We start from the raw sequence: 20,443 nt of genomic DNA, 5'->3' as shown, positions 1-20,443 counted from the left end.
AGCATCTTGTTCGTCTCCTCAGCCAATTGACAACGAGCCTTGTGTTAATAACTGTTGTCCGCTGTTGGGCTTGGGATAATAACGAAGATAGCCGATTCACTTCTCTAGAAGCAGCACCAACGGCCTCCTCGCGGGTTGCTGCTAAATTCTTGAAGTGATTGGTCTGTTCTTCCTGCTGCGCTAAGGAAGATTGAGCCTTTTCAAGTTTTTCATTTGTGACGCGAAGGCGTCCCTCGAGCTCTGAAAAAGACAACACCACGGAGTTAGCGTAGAAAAAAAACAGGTCACACTCGATGAAATGGGATTATACCTTCGACACAAGCCGAAGCCTCTTCATACTCATTAACAACCGCATCTCGCGCTTCATCAAGATGATCATATTCCGCGGATAATTTCTTATAGTCTAGTTGAAGGTTGGTGAGAGTAAATTGACAGGCATCTAATTCTACCTGCTTCATCGAGTCCATATGACGAAGGTGGTCGACCTCTTTATTTATCTCTGAGACCCCTTTGCTGAGTCTGTACATGCACACTTCAGATTCCTCTCAGACTCAGCATGACGAGCTACGTCGGCACGAGACGCGGAAAGAGCATTGCTGAGAGCGTAGACTTCAGCACGAGCATCATCTCTTTCTCTGGCAAGACAGAGCATATTATCCTGGACCCCTGAAAGAGGAATGGATCGAGCCGTCTGTAATTCTTCTTCCAACAGCTGAATCCTAGATTCCAACAAGGAAGTACGCTCACGGGCTTCCCGCAGATTATCACGGGTCCACAGCAGTGTGCCATTAAATAAAGCACGATCATGGTTGTACAGATTTTGCATGTCGACCATCTGAACATGCCGCGCGCGCCATACCTCAGCCCGAGCATCCCATTTCTTAGCTTCACTCTTAATTTTCTCAACCAAATCTCTAATACGAGATTTTTGCCGAGCTCTTTCGTTTCGAAGCCATATCAGCTCGGGGACGCCACCCACTGGAGATAGGGTGGGGAGACTCAGACAGAACAACTAAGAGATAAAAGAATGACGACATACGGCGAGGGAAAAGAACCAAACCTGTGAAAGTGGAAACTTGGCTACGAGTTTGCTCTAACTCAGCGCGCACTGCAACAAGTTCTGAACGAAGATCAGCCTCTGCTTCACCCAGCTTTTCTTTCTCCTTAAGGCTTTTCTTCAGCTCTTCTATTTCCACCTCAGCCGCAGATAATTCCTTTTCTCGGTGACGAAGCTTAGCCTCGAGCTTCAGAGATTTCGCTTTGAAGAACTGATACAGCACGTGGTTACAATGCTCGCTCCTCATCATCTACACATCAAGATGACAAAACTTATTTCACCCGAAGCGTCTGATCGTCACGTAGAAGTGTACGAAAATTTACCTCCAGCACACGCTGCTGCGGAAAGCCATATTGATACCCGTCGGCGATGCCATCATATCGGCAACGGAAGTAGGAGGCTCCGGCACGAGGGTAGCTTCGGGAACAGTCAACCTTTTTCCCCAGGCTTCAGACACCTGCGCCTTAGAAGACATCTCCATCATGCGACGGGTATACGCGGTTGATTCCTTTTCCCCAGCAACACAGGAGCGGGATGAGAGACAAACAGAAGATTCTTTTCCTTAAACAACAATCCATGATGGCGTCCTCACCCTCAGACGTCGGCGACTGGGGAAGACTATCGGCGGCGCATCAACGACAGATTTTCCTTTCTCTGACACGACCCCCTCAGCACGAATGTTGGCATGCTCCTCCGCGCCTACATGCACAGCAGGCTCCTCCGCACCAACATCTTCTACAGTAGCATCCCCATTACCATCACCACAAGAACATCCCAATCATCATTGGGGGAAAGTAAAGAGAAGTCCTCGGGAAAATCGAGGGCTTCGTCAAAGAACTCCCCCGTGGAATACATCCGATCAAAAGAAAATTCTTGAGAAGTGGGAAGGGTATCCGCGACATCACCAGCAGGGACGGAAACATCCCCGATGACAACGTCATCAGCCACCACAGCTTTGTTCCTTCCTTCATCACCAGCGTGACCAGCGAAGACCTCTTCTTCGACATTGATAGGGGAGGTACCAGTACGTTCCTCCCCATCTGTAATCTCGTCCTCAGCAAACTCTTCGTTCACTGGACTAGTAACTTCTTCTTGGGCTTCAACCTCGCCCATCACCGTAGTAGAAGACTGCTTCGGCCTAATCTTTTTCTTCTTCAATACCTGAAACCAACACCACAAAAAGAATTATTTTTCCCGTCTGATGGAAGTTCTAAAAAGAAGCGCAGCTAGAATCTGCGTACCTGAGCAGCTGAGATATTCTTCGGTGGGAGTATAGCACCGGAACCATCCTCCTCGTCTCCCTCTACGACGTCCAGGGCATAAGGAAAATTCATGCCCGCAAAGTTCAGACGCCAGGGGCAGAAATCTCCATAGCGAACAGGAGGAGATTCGCGCGGCTTACTATTCTCGGTAGGCCGCCAACCGCGGGGACCAGGAATCCAACCGTAAGCCCACGGACCAACTATCTCGATAACGGTGGCGTGCCACTCATAGTCATGATCGCGCTTGATCCTCTCTCGCGCGGGGAAGAGTTTCCGACGACTGGACGCCTCCGTGCCAGGAACATACTTCAGCTTGGCATCGCTGACCTCATTTAACAGACGAATCTCGCCTCGAGGAGCAGGGAGATTCCGAAGGCTGACACTCCACGGCTTGCGATTCCTACTATTGACGTAATCACCGAAGGAGTTATTGAAATTCTCAGGAGTATACCATTCCTTCTCCATGGGATTGGGGACGTAACAAATCATCGACGTTTCCCCCTTACTCCGCAGATAGCATTCCTTCAGGGCGCGGAGATAATTCCCCGATAGTTGGGATACGGAACGGCTGTGAGTATTGGTGGAAGAACCCTCACGACTAGCGAGCACGTCGTAGTAGAAGGAATCACCTGATTTGTACAACGGAAGCATGATACCATCTTCGAATGCCCCAGCCGTCGTTAACAAATGAAATTCATCGAACTCATACTTGGAGATAAGCTCATACGTAATATCATCCTCAGGGTCATAGAAACGAACCCCGAAGGCTTGAAGCTCATGCTTTTCCTTGAATATTTCAAGATCGATATGCTTGAAGGTTACTTTTTTCCTGCTAACAGAGACACTGCGTATTAAGGGAGCAGCCTCATCCTCCTCGGCGGGGCCGGATGAACTAACGAACGCTTCCGAAGCTTTTCTCTTCACGGGGGGATTCTTTGAAGATTCAACCCTAGGAGCTACACCCTTCGTATTCTTCCCTTTAAAATTTGGAGAAGACCGTAGATGATGCTCAGGCACTAACGAACGTAGAGGAGGAATGTCAAAAGCAACAGCGCGGGGTGGAGCCTGCGTACTCCTAGTATCATCACGAGGACGAGCCATTGAGCGATCAAAGACTCTTCGAGAACCAGACGGAATTATCGGAGGAATCTCTTCCCTAGAGGACGAGGCTTTCGCTCCAGAAGAAACTCGACTCCGACGAACATCATCTTGAGACTCTCGACGCGGAGGAGATCTCGATAACCCAGAATCAGGAGTCTGATAAGTAGGCCACGGACGGTCAGACATGGCTGCGGAAAGAATAAAATCAAGAACAAGTTACACACAATCAAAAAACATTACCAAAATCAAAAAACACATCCATAGCAATACAACCACGATAATGTAGCAACCCTAAAATTAGTATACATGCTCAAAATTTCACCCTCGAAGTAATGGCTTCCTTAATTTAAGATGAAGAACATGGGCAAACTAGTATGCAAGCATCAGAAGAAGTTCTTCATCACAAACAAGGAACAACAGTAGCAGAAAATTCACAAATCAACACAGCATAAAACGGTGGAAATAAAGAAAAGAAAAACTTACCGGCAAAAACAGCAGTAGAAGAAATAAACAGGAGAAGCGGGCGTGGTTAATGCTAAGGTGGAGAGAATTTAAGATCACAGGTGCAATGAAGACTGACAGAAAATTTAAGATCACAGGTGCAATGAAGACTGACAGAGAATTTAAGGTCACAGGTTCAATGAAGACAGACAGAAATTTAAAGGAAGAATGAAAACTGAGAGAGTGTTTAGGAAGAATGAAATTAAATTTTCTTTCTATCCTTAAAATACCCGAAAGAAAGAGAAGGAAATTAAGGGAGGAATGGGAAACGTGCCCGTTACATAAGCAGTTAATGCACGAATAAAAGACGTGTCCAAGTATCTAGGAGAAGTTATTAGGAGTGAGAAGAATATGCGACGATAGTTTTTCTTCAAGGCACCCATTAGTCATTCAAGCGCGAAGAAAAGGGGCAAATTGTGTACACATATATCTCACTATCAGACACGTGTATATAAAAAGGTACGTGGAAAGCATGCAGGCCAAAACATCAAAACATGATGCGTCACGAAACACCGAATAAACCCCGAGGAGTTACTTTATCTCATCCCCAAAAGAGGAGCTAAGATCAACGGTGGAGAGAAAGTTAGCTGACACGGACTGACAGGGGCAGAAGACACCTGTCTGACACGAGCAGACCCCTCAACTACCCACATTAAACACTCTGAGCAGTGTACGTGTCGACCAACCTGTGGAACGAGCGAGGATGCCTCTGCGGGATCAAGGGGCAAACGCAGACCTCCGCGTGATGGACGCAAGGACACAAGAAGATAAGGTTCCAACGGTCTTCAGAGATGGGTCCCACGTCCTAACACTATAAATACCCAATCTCCACCAAGAAGAAAGGGGATCGAAAAGATCAGGAAGGGAAGGAGAGAGAGAGAGAGAAATAGTAAGGGTAAGTTAATCCCTTAGAGGAGAGAAACATGTAAACCCCAAAAGTCATTCAACCATTCGTGTAATCGTGAAGAACATAGTAAAACAACAAACCCCGTGGATGTAGGCCTTAGTGCTGAACCACGTAAACCTTGGTCTTATTTACATTTCAGCACTTTACATTCATTTAGCTCCGTGCATGTTTGCTTATATGTTTTGTTTTCCTTAATACTTATATCCCATGCACAAACGCCACGCATGGAGTTGTTGGATGAGACCATGATAAACCCGAAGGTTTTGAGCCAATGAATCAACACCAGGGTACCATCATCATAATCTCTTTAGACGATAATGATTGATTGTGAGCGTTCGGACCCCCTCGTGGTTTGTGCGCTCACAATAATTTTTTGTTTAATTACTTTTGAAATTTTATAGTATATCATCAAATGGAAAAAATAATTTTCTCCTATGAAGTGACATGATGCAACCAAGTCCTCTCGCCTTGTTATACACGGTACTTTCTACATACAATATCCAAAACCTCACATCGCCAAAGAACTTTCGAAATACGTTGTGAAGCTTTCTTTTCATTGATAAGGATGTTCGGGTTCCCTCAGTCTCTTTTGCATGTTGGACTCAAAACCAAATAACACTCTTCCATACTGAACAAGTCCTTTTGAAGGCCAGATCAATAATAGCAAGTTAGGGCCAAAAAAACGAGTTTTTTTTTTTCTATTGCAACTATCAAATGACTTAATCTCCTATGAAGATTATATAACCAAGTCGGTAACTGTCATACTAGACAATTTCACTGTACGTTTAAACCAGAAATAATGTTTAAAACATTCAGAATTGATTTCATTATTTTTTTTTAGAAGTCACTGGTTTCTATATGTTGAAATTATCTTATCGAGCACCTCATCACATGATGACGGCTGCTCAATCCTTATAGTCGTCGTTCTAGCATGGTAAAATGGTTAAACTCTAGCACTATCGACAACCTCGCCTGTATAGACAGATCGCCAACACTTATTGCTTAGCTTTAACATCTACTAAAAAGTTGGTCCCCAGCCCAAACCACTTGAAATCTTCCTCTGGGGATCATTTAGGAATCAAAACGAAAAGTCTCCGATGAAGAGAAAGACTTCCAAAAATCTCATATTCAAAAGTTAAAAAGAGACTATTCAAAACGTAGGGACACAGCCATTGAGAAAGTGCCAAGGAAACAAGAGAAAAGTTGTTGTAAGAAGACTTGGTTTGACCATTGACTAATCATTCATTGCCTACATAGCCGGCCCAAAACCGCGGCTTTCCACTGTCAACTCTTCCTTTCTCTCTCTAAAATTAATCAATTCTCTATTTCCTTCTCTCGGGAGAAATCTGAAATTCTTATTGATCGAATTATAGTCTGATTTTTGTATTCAAGATAAGAAGAAGATGAATGATTTGTTAGCAGGATCGTTTGCTAGATTCAGAAGCGATGATGTTGAACAAGGTGGTGGTGGTGGTGGAAATATACAGATGGGAGGAGGAGGAGGAACAGTGGTAGGTGTAAACCTAGACAAATTCTTTGAAGATGTTGAAAGTATTAAAGATGAATTAAAAGAAGTTGAAAGAATACATCAAAAACTTTCAGATGCAAATGAAGAAAGCAAAACAAGTCATAATGCTAAATCAATCAAAGAAATAAGATCTCGTATGGATTCAGACATTTCATTAGCTTTGAAAAAAGCTAAACTCATTAAAGTTCGATTAGAAGCATTAGATCGAGCAAACGCATCAAATCGAAGCTTCCCAGGTTGCGGACCAGGTAGTTCATCAGATCGGACAAGAACATCAGTCGTTAATGGACTCCGCAAAAAACTCAAAGATTCAATGGATAATTTCAATTCTCTCCGTGAAAAGATTTCATCAGAGTACAAAGATACAGTCAAGAGACGATACTACACGGTTACTGGAGAAAATCCAGCTGATTCAATTGTTGATAACTTGATTTCGACTGGGGAAAGTGAATCGTTTTTACAGAAAGCGATTCAGGAACAAGGAAGAGGAAGAGTTTTAGATACTATAAGTGAAATTCAAGAAAGACATGATGCTGTTAAGGAAGTGGAGAAAGGATTACATGATTTACATCAAGTATTTTTAGATATGGCTGTGTTAGTTGAAGTACAAGGTGAACAATTAGATGATATTGAAAGTCATGTTGCTAGAGCTAATTCATTTGTTAGAGGTGGAACTGAACAATTGGTAACTGCTAAGAAACATCAAAGAAGTACTAGGAAATGGACTTGTTATGCTGTTATACTGCTTCTGGTTGTGATTCTGGTTATTACTCTTCCAATTGTTCTTAGAGGCGGCGGCGGCAGCAACGCCGCCCCCAGTAATACTGTTACTCCTCCTCCTTCTCCTCCTGCTTCATAGATTTATACCCCCAGCAAGAAGCGAAGAAATTTAGTTTGGTGAAATTTTCTGCAATATTTTGGTTTTTTATTTTTCTTTCTGATTCTGTCTTATATTACTGTAATATGAAAATTTTATTTGTTTAGTAAATCTGTTAATTCTTATATTTGTATTAATTTTTGGGTATATTTGTTGTTAATAAGAGAATATCAGAATTATGTATCCTTGTTGTAGAACATGGTAGAATCAGTAAGTCAATAGTAATTCGTGGTTAGCTTCCTGAAATCATCGTACAGTTTTTCTTTTGATATCAAAGAAATATAAGTGTATGGCAGCTGAGGAGCCCAGATCAGTCAAGACGTAGCGTCTATGTAAATGGTGACATCTTTGATGTGTGCGGCTGTGCGCGTTACAATGTCCATTGTTGAAAAATAAAGGTTGCTTTCTTCCACAATTTTCATCGGGAGAAGATGGCAAGTAGTGTACGAAGAAAGAAAGGAAAAATCACATGATATTCGATCAAGTCGCGTCTATCGTATCATTAAAATAGTCAATAAGAAATGATTTTAAAAAAAAATGGCCCTTGCAGAAAACTAGTAATATTTTTGAGTTGTTGACGTGTTATGTTCTTCTATTTAACATTGTGTTTTTTTTTTTCATTCCCAAGTTGGAGGCAAACACCATGTCAAATATGGTGTTTCTTTTAAAAGGAAATAGAAAAATGGAGAGTGGTTTGCTCGTTCCAAACCATATTCACCAATTGATGGGCACAAGGTATTCCTGCATAAAATATTAAACTGAATCTGCACAATTCAGAACCTTCAGAGTTCAGACAACTAAGTCAACATACAGAAACTACAACCCAAACAAGTTAAACAAGCCTTCCCTATAAGAAAAGTCGGAATATTTGACATGATGACATATTCTACTGCATCTTCGTGAATAGTTCTTCATCCCATTTACAAGATCAAGCTAGCTGGAGAAACTTTCTCCTTTGTCTTTTTTTGATTTTTTTTTTCCCTGGAAAGGAAGGTTGGACTACCTAATCACGACTTGCTTCATGTCTCTCAAATGGTACTAAAAAAAAGGCGTAGTGGACGGCTCCAGTGGCCTTTTTCTACTTTTTTACGAACACTTGTACATTTATACTGAGATTACATCTTTGGTAAGTTGCATATTTTCACCATGTAACTGATTATTTAAACCTTCTTGACAAACCAGATTATAGTTTCTTAATTTGTTTACATGTTTAATTATTTAGCTTGCATTCAGGTGGTACTCCTTGAGGGAATCGCTTATAATCAGTGCAGTAATTATAAATCATGTAATTTCTTTGCACCCATTGCAGTTTCCGTAGATGCCCATTGCTGAGCGCTTGATGATTCCACCATCTTCCTTTCACCAGTGGCAAAGAACACGATGACTTTCCGGCTGAGTACGTGCATGCGTCTGTTTTAAATGCTCGATATGAAGCGACGAATGGGGCTCGACTCCAGTCAGTCTTAACAATTCCGCCCTTTGTGGCCCAGTTGTCAGCACACCAAAGACTTGAGTAAAGACGCATGGGTTGGGATTTCGGGTAGGGAACTCCTAAATGTTCAGCATTTCTGAAGACCCTGATGGGTGTGCCATCTACTGAGAAGATTATCCGATGTTCATTCCAGAGGATCGAGTAAGTATGGAAGTCCAGTCTGGGATCAAACCAAAGATAGAATTGCTGTTCGCGTTCACCCTTCCCTTGTGTATAAATATTTGTATGAAGAATATAAGGCTCTCCACTAACATTCCCAAGAAACTCGAAATCTATCTCGTCATGTGTACTCCCTGACGAAGACAAGTAGTAAGCAGTGACTGTGCCGGCTGAATTACCCGGTACAACTTTGATTTGCATAGCTATTTTGCCAAATAAATATTCATTTTTTGTTTGGAATCCTGCACCAGATATTTGATCCAGGGAAAGTTGTAAAAGATTTCCATTATCAATGAATTTAGCACGATCACCACCCCAAGATAGATCGATTTCGTTATTAAATTGAGCTGAAACCAAGAGCAAGCAAGGGAAGAAAAAGAACGAAAAGAAAATCAATGGTCTGTAAATCAACATTTTGGTATCATACATATCCAAGAAATAAAATGGAGAGTGAAAGTATTTGGGGAATCTGGGGGCAGTGGAATAACAATAGCAGGCTAATGCTATGCATTTATAGCTAGAAAGATTCATGAATGTAAAAGAAGATCGGCAAATTGGTTAGCAAGGATATGCATCTGCAAGAGCGGAATCTGGTGGTGGTGACTGGTGGATTTGCAGCTGGCATTTTGCATGAAACCGAAAGAGATTTTTAGATTTTCTGTGAAGATGATTATTGACGGGTGGCTTTTTTCTCAGAGAATCACCATAATAGTTTCTTCAATTTTCTGTTCCCCTGGATCAGATTTCGTCCAACCAACCTGCCTATGTAATGAATAAAAAAAAATACAGACAGATGTACCAAAATAGACCAGAAAATTTAAGCCGAGTGCGCCTTCTACTGAAGCTTTGAAAGCAACATATACTGCACTTTACAAAACTACCATGCATGCTTATTGCTTGATGCTTCCCGGCCCTGCTAGTATTTTAATTTACAAAACTACGGTATAGATAAAAATATTTCAAAGCAGATTCAAGAACAAAATCTCTGACTAGACAATCTGAAACAAAATTATCACTGTTCTTTCAAGTTTCTCGAATGTTACTATATTAAGAGACAAAAATCACTTCTCTTCACACAATATATAGGAGGTTAGGTTATACATTGTACAGGCAGTAACCACGAAGGGAAATTACACAAGAAAACACAATATGATACATGGATGAATGAACACCGGCAGTGATTCATATGAATATTTCTTCCCAAAAATAAAAAATAAAAAAGATGGCTAACAAAGGCAAAAAAGAAAGAATAATATACCTAATTGATGAAACAAATACCATTTACTAACCAGAACAAAGACTGTAAAATTCCTATTTGCTCGTTGTTCAATTTACAAGGGATGACCATACTAAGACTCATGTAGCTGTTTTTTTGTAGGGTGGTCAATGCAACCCATGCCACCTGTAATTTACCAAGTCAAAATATCCTCTGGTACTACTGCAACCGAAACAGAAGGCTCCTCTCAGAATACTTAGATTTCACAAACAAATCAGAAGTTGATTTTATAATTCATTCCCAAATTCCAATGCCTCGTGCTTCACATAAGATTTTATTAAAACAAATCCCAGACAGCACTCACTAGCACCAGCTTAGCGGGGTGTAAAACCTTGTCACTGAATATCAATTTTCTGAGGAAGAATGACCTTTAAATCCAAGCAAGAGAACCACGATCATTTGCAGTTTGAGGCCGACCTCTGGTTGGTGTAGGTGGTCTATTAGCATTAAGCTCCTAATGGTTCCCAAAAGCAAACAGTCAGTTTATCAAAATTAAGAAAAATTTGCATTTCTGACTAAGCAGCATTATATATAAAACATAATAGCTGTGGGAACATGTATGCTCCCTGACTAACAATACTGCAAACCATATCATCACACATAATATCTTTAGATAGTGAAGGGATAGAGTAGAGGATCTGGAAGATACGAGAAAAATAGTGTGCATGTATGTCGGTTTGTAGAGGATGGAGGAGAATGTAAATGACAAATTCATTAGAAAACAACGACCTAGAAATACAAGGTAATATTCTTTTTTTAGTGTATATCAATATGGAAAGAACAGCTAAAAAGATGTTTTTTCTGGAGTACAAGTTAATCATATAAATTACCTGCATCCATGTATCATCTACATGGCGCTCTGGTGATGCCTCCGGTGACGTAACTGCTGGTGGTAAAGGATGAATGAGTTTTGGAACGACCACAAGGTCTCTTCCAAGAACTAGGATAGCTCCTGCATTATTTGCAGTACCTGTAGCAAGCAATTACCCAGAAAAAAATAAACGAATAAGATCACTTTAGAGTTTAATCCGGAAGGAAAGGATACTGGAAGTAACGTACCACAATAATTGGTAGCCGAGAAAAGAGTTATCAAATGTCCCTGAGCGAAACGTTCAAAACCATCCATTACACACTCATGTGCGCGCACAATCAACTGGAGATCATTGTTATTGCAGAACTCCATAACCCGGTCAGGCTATAATATATGGCATAAGTTAGTTTTAGGCTAGAGAAAACTAACAAGTCATGCAGAAGTAGAAGAATAAAAATCATAAATAGTATTATTTCGATGTACAGCAGGAGTTCACTTTTCCATAAGAATGATTCAGCCAATATTTGCAATCAGCAACCCGTTCTTTAAAGCAAGTGGAAACATACTGCTGATTCGAATATTAACCGAACATCTAAAACAACTAACGCATACAGTCAAGGTGCTCACCCCAAAAGTAACCAAACCAGGACCTCTGGCATTTGGCCGCAGCCCTTCAACACTATCATTCTCTGTAGGGTCGGACCTATAAATAGAATATCAGATGAAACCGAGTATAAAGAACAAATCCAATAAGAAGTGGCTGCTTACACTAAGGGCAAAATGTTCAGGAGTGAGAAATGTACCAACCATAATAAATCCATAAGAACAACTGAACCCGCTTCCATTGTAATAGGACGTTGAAGGCTCTCTATTTGTTCTATGTGATTAATTGACCTCCCGATGCCACCGTGCATGCAAATGATTTTCTTTTCGATTAGGGCTGCCAGAGGAAGCCAATTAAACAACCGGTTTATGCGATGCCAAGCCCATATTCCGTCCCGCTCACCCTATCATCAAAATGATTCAGTTGATAAAATTGAAACCGAAATAAAAAAATTATATAGTTGTCTATCAAAATCACATACCATTCGCTCTATGCACTCAATCCGAAAGCCAAATAAAGCATTGATGTCTGCAGCTTCATGGTTTCCCCGAATTAGATGTACATTTTGTTGATACTCGACCTGCAATGCAAATGCCCATGAAGATTGACGACAACAAATAATGAAAAATAGAGATGAAAAAAGATAGATGATCAAACGAACAATTAGTGGCAGTAAAAGCGTTCTAAATTTTAAAATGGAAATACTATCCCAGGTGGTACCTTCAAAGCAAGCAGAAGGGCTATAGTTTCTAAACTGTGTTGGCCCCGATCAACATAATCACCCAAGAAGAGATAGTCAATATATCTGCAGGACATTAACAGAAAATAGCACACATGAATGAATACATCTGTTTGCAATGTGGGTCTTATATCATTCCTCAAAACCATATACACAGCAACACACCAAAAATATTTGCCAAAATCATCCAACATTTGAACATTGTAACACTATTAAAATCAGGTGTTATCTAGTATGCACACAATTAAGAAAAGCAGGGACTTACGATATGTCTCCAGCAGTTGACGGAGATCCATACTCATCAAACAGGCGCATGAGATCCCCAAACTGCCCATGCAAATCACCAAATATCTTCACAGGAGCTTTGATTTTTAGAACAGTTGGTTCAGTAGAAAATATTCGTTCCGCACAATCACAAAGCTCGGCAATTTCATTACAATCTAAGAAAAATTGCCTGCGTACAGGGGGCTTCCAACCACGAGGCTTCAGAAGATGTGCAATTACCTGAGAGGTATAAAGTTTAAGAAGGATAGTGAAACTACTAGCATATAATCACATAATTTATTTTTCGTATGTAAGAGACTTTGTCATTTGATGGTTAATACCAAAGAATCTTTAATTCAAAATATGAAGATTATAGTGCTCAAACACCATTTGAATCAAAAATTCCTCCACATTCAAACAGAATACAAAATAAATTCTACCTTCTTAGCCACACTATTGATAGACATTTGTCTATCCAATAGCTTCCTAGCCGCTGTGGCGCTCTCAGGAGTTCCATAGCTAACCCTCCTGCCTTCATTTTCAAACTGATCAATTGAAAGCTGCCTGACCATACCACCTAGAGCTCCCCCAGTCTCTGCAGCTACAACCACCTGTAGATATGTAGGGAGAATAGGGCCAAGTTAAACTAGAATAAAGAATAACAGTGTTTTTATATCAGAAAAACCCTGCCAGACATAACATTCAAATATCAAACACAGGTACGGAATATTTCTACTTACAGCTCTGTGGTGTAGCCGAACGCCAGGAGCAGGGATGATATTTGACATAGGAGAATCTTGCATTTTAATTGTAGACATTTGTTTTCCGCTTGGGGTAGCTTCTGCCCCACGGTCACCCCTATCTGGTGACTGCTCAACTTCTCCATTAACTTGTCGGGCTTTAGCTGCGGCTAGGGCAGCACTAATAGCCTCGGCCTCCGCTGCTGAGGCTTCTACCAAGTACTCAACGCCTTTCGGTCTCCTGCAAAAGCACAGTCCATTCTAAGAACCCCCATCAAGAAACTACTAAGAATGAAGGTAGTAAGTCAGAAATTAGCATATTAATGGATGTCTATAAGTTTACCTTGGAAGCAAGGCATTGTCAGTGCTTATATCGGTGTACATATCTCCATTCACAGGAGGAGCTACAGGACTTCCCAACACAACAGCGCCACCATCTGGACTTGCTTCTGCTTGCCTCGATCTTTCATCAAGAAACCCATATCTTCCGGTTAATCTCCCTGACTGTACATTAGATGCTGCAGCTGCTGCAGCTGCATGTGAAGCTGCACTTGTTGTTTCAGCGGCAGCTTGATCTTCAGCAGCAAGAAGGTCATCCAGCAACACCCCTACAGAGATAAAACCGTAAATTTGCTGGATAGTTTCAATCGTAGAGATCAACCAACACAAAATTCAGTAGTAGAGATGCAAAATGTAGATACATAATATGATACAAAAGCTCAAAAACAACATCTAAATGCTGGGTCGATTACTAGCTGTGCTCGAAAACCATTGTGATTAACCACAACAAGGAGACCTGTTGGGATAATAGATCGGTGTGCAGATATTATAAACCATGATCAAGAAAAGGTACTTTGTCGAGAGAAATAAGATATTGTTTCTGAGTACTGTCTAGTAATGGGGCCAAGTATATACTGGCAATTTTGTCAAACCGGAACAATGGCTAGCTGGTTTAACCACTGAATATGTGATCAGGAAACCAGATACTGTGATTTGTCATTAACACTAGATTTCTAGTGATCCTCATTAGAGTACCTAAAAGGGCTGCAGTCCACCATAAATGAAAACAAGTGATCCTCATTAAACCAATGCATGGAAGTCATAACTAGTTGACCAAACACATCAAAACTGAATGCACCCTCAATAAGAGGTAAAATAACCCGGTTCTTCTCTTACCACCACGAAGTCCACCATAAATGAAAACATGGTCTCCAATAGCAGCAGCTGCATGCCTACAACGTCTCGTCAACTCAACAGCAGCATCTCCACCAGCTGCATCAGCACTATATCTGCCAGTCCTGGGGGTTGTCACAACGGCTTTTGTGTCACACCAGACTCCAGCTGCAGTATCCAGCACTTAACAAGGAAAAAAAGGATAACATCCAAAACGCTCTTAGTAACTGTTTTGGGATTAATAAGGATTCTAAAAAAAGGAAGACAAGAACTCCTGAAGAGTAACAAGTATCTCAACCAAATCAAATATAAGTTATCCAATCTTTATTCATAAGAAGAGCTAAAAATAAAATCTCATCTACATTAGAAAAAAAAAGTACTCTTGTTTTATTACATAGTTGTTATTTTCGGATCTCCTCTTTTAAGAAGTTATAATTAAAAAGTACAAGGATCTAAGTAAGTAATTTCAGAGACAATTATAGGCTCTGTTTCTCTAGGTATTCCTAAACAGATACACACAGATTATACATCGGTAATAAATCTCAGGTTCGATTGACCAATTCGAACTTAAAATTGACTCATAAACTGGTCACTCACTGCGGTAGAAGGTTTATTAAGGCGTCCTGCACAGTAGTCCAACTGTATAAAATTGGGCAGCATAAGGCATAAACATGTGTTTCTTCACCAAGGCTTAAAACTTCGATGATACTCATGTTTATGCGTTTCTTCACCAAGGCTTGAAACTTCGATGATACTCATCACTGTGCAGCACCAATAGATTTTTTATTTCGGTTTCCACCGATTTTACCCCTCTGTAATACCCATCTTAAATTGCCTACTAGTTGTCAAGATAAGTGCATCCGTTCACTCTTTGTACAAACAATTTTCAGCTCTAGCATTATATCATACTAGTTGATCTCCAAACATGAGTTTTTCCAATCTGAGAGACTTTGCAATTGTCTGTGTTGTCATTTTATTTAGACTGCAACATAACGGGTGGATTTATGACATCAAGATTCAACTAATCGAACAATTTCTTGGTTCTGGAGGGTGTGACTCGTGTGAGTCGTGTTACTTAACATGCTCAGTACTTTATTTTTCTTACACATACTTTAAAAGTGATATATTTTATATCTTCATTATGAATTTATACTTTTTGTTAGGAATTCTGAGAAAGAGTTTGTAAGATGAAGTGAGTTGCATAAAAGCGCGTAAGGAAAATAATTTGGACTTTGAACTATTACCAAAGGAAAGTAGAAAACTGAAAGAAGATAATTAACAACATTATCCTTTTAAAATAGGGAATAAATCTCCTCTGTGATGGTTCTCGATGTTGAAGGTTTAACATTAACTACCCACATCTTCATACTCCATATACATTTAATTAACACACATCTGGGAGTGAGAACCAAGCATACCTGCAACACTTGATGAGTCTTCAACCATGCGCCCACCACCAAGTGCACCTCCGGACACATGAAGCCGTGCATTAACAAAAACCTAGAAAAAGGAGTAAGCACTAAATAATCCAAAAAGATAAAACAACAATATATCTAATAATAAGAATATATAAGCACTCAAAATGACAAGGTAAAGTAAGAGGAACTAACTGCTGCATGTTGGTATCGTGGAGATGGCGAGACACCAGGCGCAATTGCCCATTCCCAACGCCCATCTCTATGTTTTGCAAGACCATATGCACTCGCTAATGGCTGCAAAGGACAAGTTATGAATGTTATGAGACATTTACCAGAAAAGAAAAATGGCTATATAGAATTTTTCCTTCTTCCTTTTCTACTCTGATAAGTACGCATTGAGTTACTATTTTAGCTCACCACACTGTTCGCATCCCTCCCTCCGCAAAGCAAAAGAAGACCATCAGAACGTGCACTAGCAGTTGCGTACCTACGTGAAACACCAAGCAACAATCAGATAGAAACAGATATACTCTTCCTGCTACATGCTTGCCGTAACCACGGGACCAAGAGTGCACTCAAATTAGCTGACCCTATACGAAATTTAATCAATGAAACAACCATCTCATCAGAATCATAAATGATTCTCATACTTTTCTTTCATAGAAGCACCACTCTCAACCTAAAGAATAACATCTGAAGTTCACCGCACAGCGTTTATCATTCCAAGACCCATACAGATGGTAAATTGCACATATTGTGTAAAAAAGGTAGATGATTCCTCCTTAGGGAACATCAATAGAATATAACAGATGTAGTTCCCGTAACTTCACAGACAAATGAAAAACATTAATTGTTTTAGTCTTCGACGAACAGTTGGCATTGTGAAATTGATGCATCTTCATTAATGCTTTACAAGCTTACTAACAATGAAGAAAGACTAGTGTCAATGGTATTTTATCCAACTAACTCAAATATTTGACCATCTGGAGTAAAATTATACATAAAGTAAGAAAAAGTAAACTCGGCATCTAGCACCACCTAACCCAGCATTTCTTAGTGTAGAATGTATAGATGTTCCTTTTTCTTCTTTTTCCTCTTTTTGCTGATTCGTTATGTACAAATCAGGTAAGAAAGTCACAAGCATTTACATAGGATAAAGTAGGAAACTCACATGCACGGAGGAGGACCTTCCCCTTCAGGTTCCAACTTACGCCATTCGTAAGGCTTAGCAGCTGTGTCCAGTGCCCAAACATCAGCTAAAGGCCTTTTACCTAGAAACAGAGCAATGTTACCAATATAATCTCAAACAAACCCCAAGAGGCAACAACTAAATGCAATGGACATTGTAATTAAAGAGGTCTTCAACTGTGACGAGTGTTTCCTTACCATCATTTCCACCAATTGCCAAAAGAAATCTTTGCCCAACAAGAGCCATGACATGTCCATAACGTGGCCCTGGTCCAGGACCTTGAACAATAACCCTATCAAAAGAATAAGGGGCACGTAAAACTTGTTTAGACCAAGAAAAATCATCAAAAGAAGTATTCATGCATCCGTATTGTCAAGTCTAACCTGTGCCATCGTGGTCGTTGTTGTGTAAGGTCGAGCACGTGAAGATCCTCCGCAGACAAACCTGCTGGACCGATTCCACCCTGGTAAAATAAATCCATTTATGTCAATTGGCATAAATAAAAGATTAAATCCTAGCAGCTCACTAGTTTAGCTTTCAATGCCAACCTGAATAACCACCATAGTACCCACAGCAGTTGCCACATGTGCTGCCCTTGGTGACGGTTGTTCTCCCAATGGGACAAGCCTACAAAGAATTTGATAGAAAGCATAGGATAGATAGGAATGCTATAATTAATATCTCAAGCAAATCAAGTAAAGATGAAATCCTCCGACCAATAAAGATCAAAAATCACGAAGCTCACTGCTTACCTAGACCATTTATTGGACAACACATCGTAACAGTGGACATCAGCAGTTGCACCAGCTAGACCTGCAATCAACATTTGCAAGTATAGAAAAATCAACTCTAATGGTTTTAAATTCCAGCATTTGCTCTTTTCTAGCCAATGTAGCTTATCCTTTCATGCTTTTCTATTAAATCTCATCGCAATTGTAAAGGCAATCTCAATAGACTACAACCTTGCTTATACAAAAAATCTATACAATAAAAAGCTAATTCTTTCCAGAAACTCAAACATTAAAATTAGGGTTTTAATATCACATTTTCCTCTAATTGAGAACCCAAATGAAATAGGAAAAAGGAAAAGGATTGGAGAACATACGAATGCCAGCAGCAGCAGGAGGTGGACCAGAAGTAGGAGGACCAGAAGCAGCAGAATTGCCTTCAAGAGCAGTAGCACCACCAAATAGGATAAGACGAGGACCAATATAACCAGGTGTACCTTCTTCTCCGACGGCTGAAACTGCTGTTAAAGTATGACCACACCTTGAACCTGGTCCATCCTCTTTCTTATCCATTAAAGCATTAACCACTGTATAAGATGGAGCTGGTCTTGGTCCAACAACAGAAGACGAAGAAGAAGATTGTTGTTGTGTTTCTGCCATGGTTGGTGTTGATGCACCAGATGGTATTTGCTCATCATTACCACCACTAAGCACTTCACCACCACCACCACCATGTTTATTGTTATTATTATCAATAGAAGAAGATGGTGAATTAGGGTCTTGATTTTGAACCGGATCCCGATCGATTTCTGATGATGTTGAATCGTCAACCTCCATTTTTTGATTCAAAAACCTCCTTGTTGTTATTCAAGATTCAGTAATAACGATTTGATTCTTCTTCTTCTTCGAATCGATTGGAATCATTTTTCATCATCGTCATCAACAACATTATAATTGTTATAAATATTATTCATTACAAGATCATTGAAATTAACAAATGCAAACAAACCCTTTTGCTCTCGGATCAAAGATGAATTAATGATGATAAAATAAATAAACAACTAGTAATAAATAATTGGGAGATGCAATAAATGAAAAAAGAACACAAAAAGAGATTAATTTAGGTTTTGGTTCTAAATCTATAGCTTATTCTCCATAGTTTTTGTTTTCTGTTTTTAGTTTTTCTTCTTTTTTTTTCCCTCGAAGAGTTCGAGGAATAAAAACGGGGGAGAAGATCTCAATGGCCCTGGAGACAAATCTAAGAACCCAAACTCCGTTCTCCGTTTCCTTTCTTTTGTATTTCTGAACCGGGAGTACTGTTTCGGTATTAGGGTGCGATAAAGCTTTATTACACTAAACGCGAGGAGGGCATTGCTGTGATTCCTGAAGAAAATGAATCTTCCCATATGGCGTGAAATTTCAATTTCAACCGTTGATGGATGGTAAATATCGGTACCCTGATAACATACAATAAATTCAAGCATAGTGAAATAAAATATTATACAGACTTTATTCGAGCGTCATAAAAAAAAACATTAAGATGTAATGATGATGTCAATTTAAGCAACTCAGAAGATTTTACATGATTATTTCAGTATGAGAAATTGCAAGAAAATTGATTGATTGTGAAAATTGATTGAGTGATTAAAATTTAATTTAAATCGTAAAAATTGTCACAATGCGTGAATTAATTTATATATACATTACTGTACAATTTTGTGTTGTACAATGATTTTTTAAAACTTGCATCTTATATTAGATGCAGCATTATATGTCAAACAATTCAATGTTATTCTATGAAACTTGATTGATGGTAATAGTTTAGCATTTGACTTTCTTGTGTCTCTGCTGGTTCATCTCACTTGTTTTTGCTAACTTGGTAATACAATGTGGCCTTTGAAACACAGTTGCATACTTGAACTTATAATCTAACTTACATATATATTGGCTTTCTTATGATTAATGATGATAGTACAACGACTGTGAAATATTCATACGGAAAAATATCGTTTCGTCCTTTTTAGGTGGTCCCATGTCTGTTTAGTCTTTTAGGAAAACGTTTTTTACTGTTTGGTACATAATTATTTAAAAATATAAAACAGATAAAAATACCCTTTTGAGTTAATTTTTACTTATTTTCTTGTAGCAGTTCATTCGTCAAAAATGAACTCTTGTTAATTTCTACTTATTTTTTCAGAAATCACCTACATAAACCAGAATTCATTTCAGAAAGGAACTCCATATAAAAACCTAAAAAAACAGAGTTCATTACAGAAATGAACTCCGTATAAAAACCTAAAAAAAACAGAGTTCATTCCAGAAATGAACTCCGTATAAAAACCTAAAAAAACAGAGTTCATTCCAGAAATGAACTCCGTATAAAAACCTAAAAAAACAGAGTTCATTCCAGAAATGAACTCCGTATAAAAACCTAAAAAAAACAGAGTTCATTCCAGAAATGAACTCCGTATAAAAACCTAAAAAAACAGAGTTCATTCCATAAATGAACTCCATATAAAAACCTAAAAAAACAGAGTTCATTCCAGAAATGAACTCCATATAAAAACGTCGTCATCATCTTCATCTTCTTCGACGTCTTCAACATAGCAACAACAAC

The 20,443-nt window shown here is 39.5% G+C and overlaps 3 protein-coding genes across 3 annotated transcripts; 1 reads left to right on the top strand and 2 right to left on the bottom strand.

Annotated features, from left to right (window-relative positions):
* The first annotated feature begins 6,104 nt into the window (after nucleotides 1-6,104).
* Nucleotides 6,105-7,474, top strand: LOC113313587 (syntaxin-121-like). The gene has a single exon (XM_026562379.1). The coding sequence runs from the start codon at nucleotides 6,232-6,234 to the stop codon at nucleotides 7,213-7,215; it is 984 nt and encodes a 327-aa protein (XP_026418164.1). The 5' UTR covers nucleotides 6,105-6,231; the 3' UTR covers nucleotides 7,216-7,474.
* A 969-nt stretch (nucleotides 7,475-8,443) lies between these two features.
* LOC113312361 (probable xyloglucan endotransglucosylase/hydrolase protein 25) lies at nucleotides 8,444-9,436 on the bottom strand (the record flags this gene model as incomplete). Its single annotated transcript, XM_026561119.1, has 2 exons — nucleotides 8,444-9,231; nucleotides 9,379-9,436. Coding segments are annotated over 2 exons (846 nt in total), but the record flags the coding sequence as incomplete, so codon positions are not given.
* A 469-nt stretch (nucleotides 9,437-9,905) lies between these two features.
* On the bottom strand, nucleotides 9,906-18,663 carry LOC113307931 (serine/threonine-protein phosphatase BSL3-like). Its single transcript, XM_026556401.1, has 21 exons — nucleotides 18,204-18,663; nucleotides 17,851-17,911; nucleotides 17,647-17,725; nucleotides 17,482-17,561; nucleotides 17,296-17,390; nucleotides 17,081-17,180; nucleotides 16,327-16,396; nucleotides 16,102-16,203; nucleotides 15,910-15,991; nucleotides 14,495-14,674; nucleotides 13,662-13,926; nucleotides 13,319-13,559; nucleotides 13,019-13,189; nucleotides 12,580-12,818; nucleotides 12,296-12,380; nucleotides 12,057-12,155; nucleotides 11,779-11,978; nucleotides 11,599-11,674; nucleotides 11,220-11,355; nucleotides 10,991-11,130; nucleotides 9,906-10,614 (listed from the first exon to the last, which is right to left on the bottom strand). The coding sequence occupies exons 1-21, from the start codon at nucleotides 18,661-18,663 to the stop codon at nucleotides 10,531-10,533; spliced, it is 3,045 nt and encodes a 1,014-aa protein (XP_026412186.1). The 3' UTR covers nucleotides 9,906-10,530.
* Nucleotides 18,664-20,443: the final 1,780 nt, after the last annotated feature.

This window comes from Papaver somniferum, chromosome 9 (genome assembly GCF_003573695.1).
Source record: "Papaver somniferum cultivar HN1 chromosome 9, ASM357369v1, whole genome shotgun sequence".
In the NCBI taxonomy this organism is placed as follows: Eukaryota; Viridiplantae; Streptophyta; class Magnoliopsida; order Ranunculales; family Papaveraceae; genus Papaver; species Papaver somniferum.
This window is presented reverse-complemented; position numbering and strand designations above follow the sequence as displayed.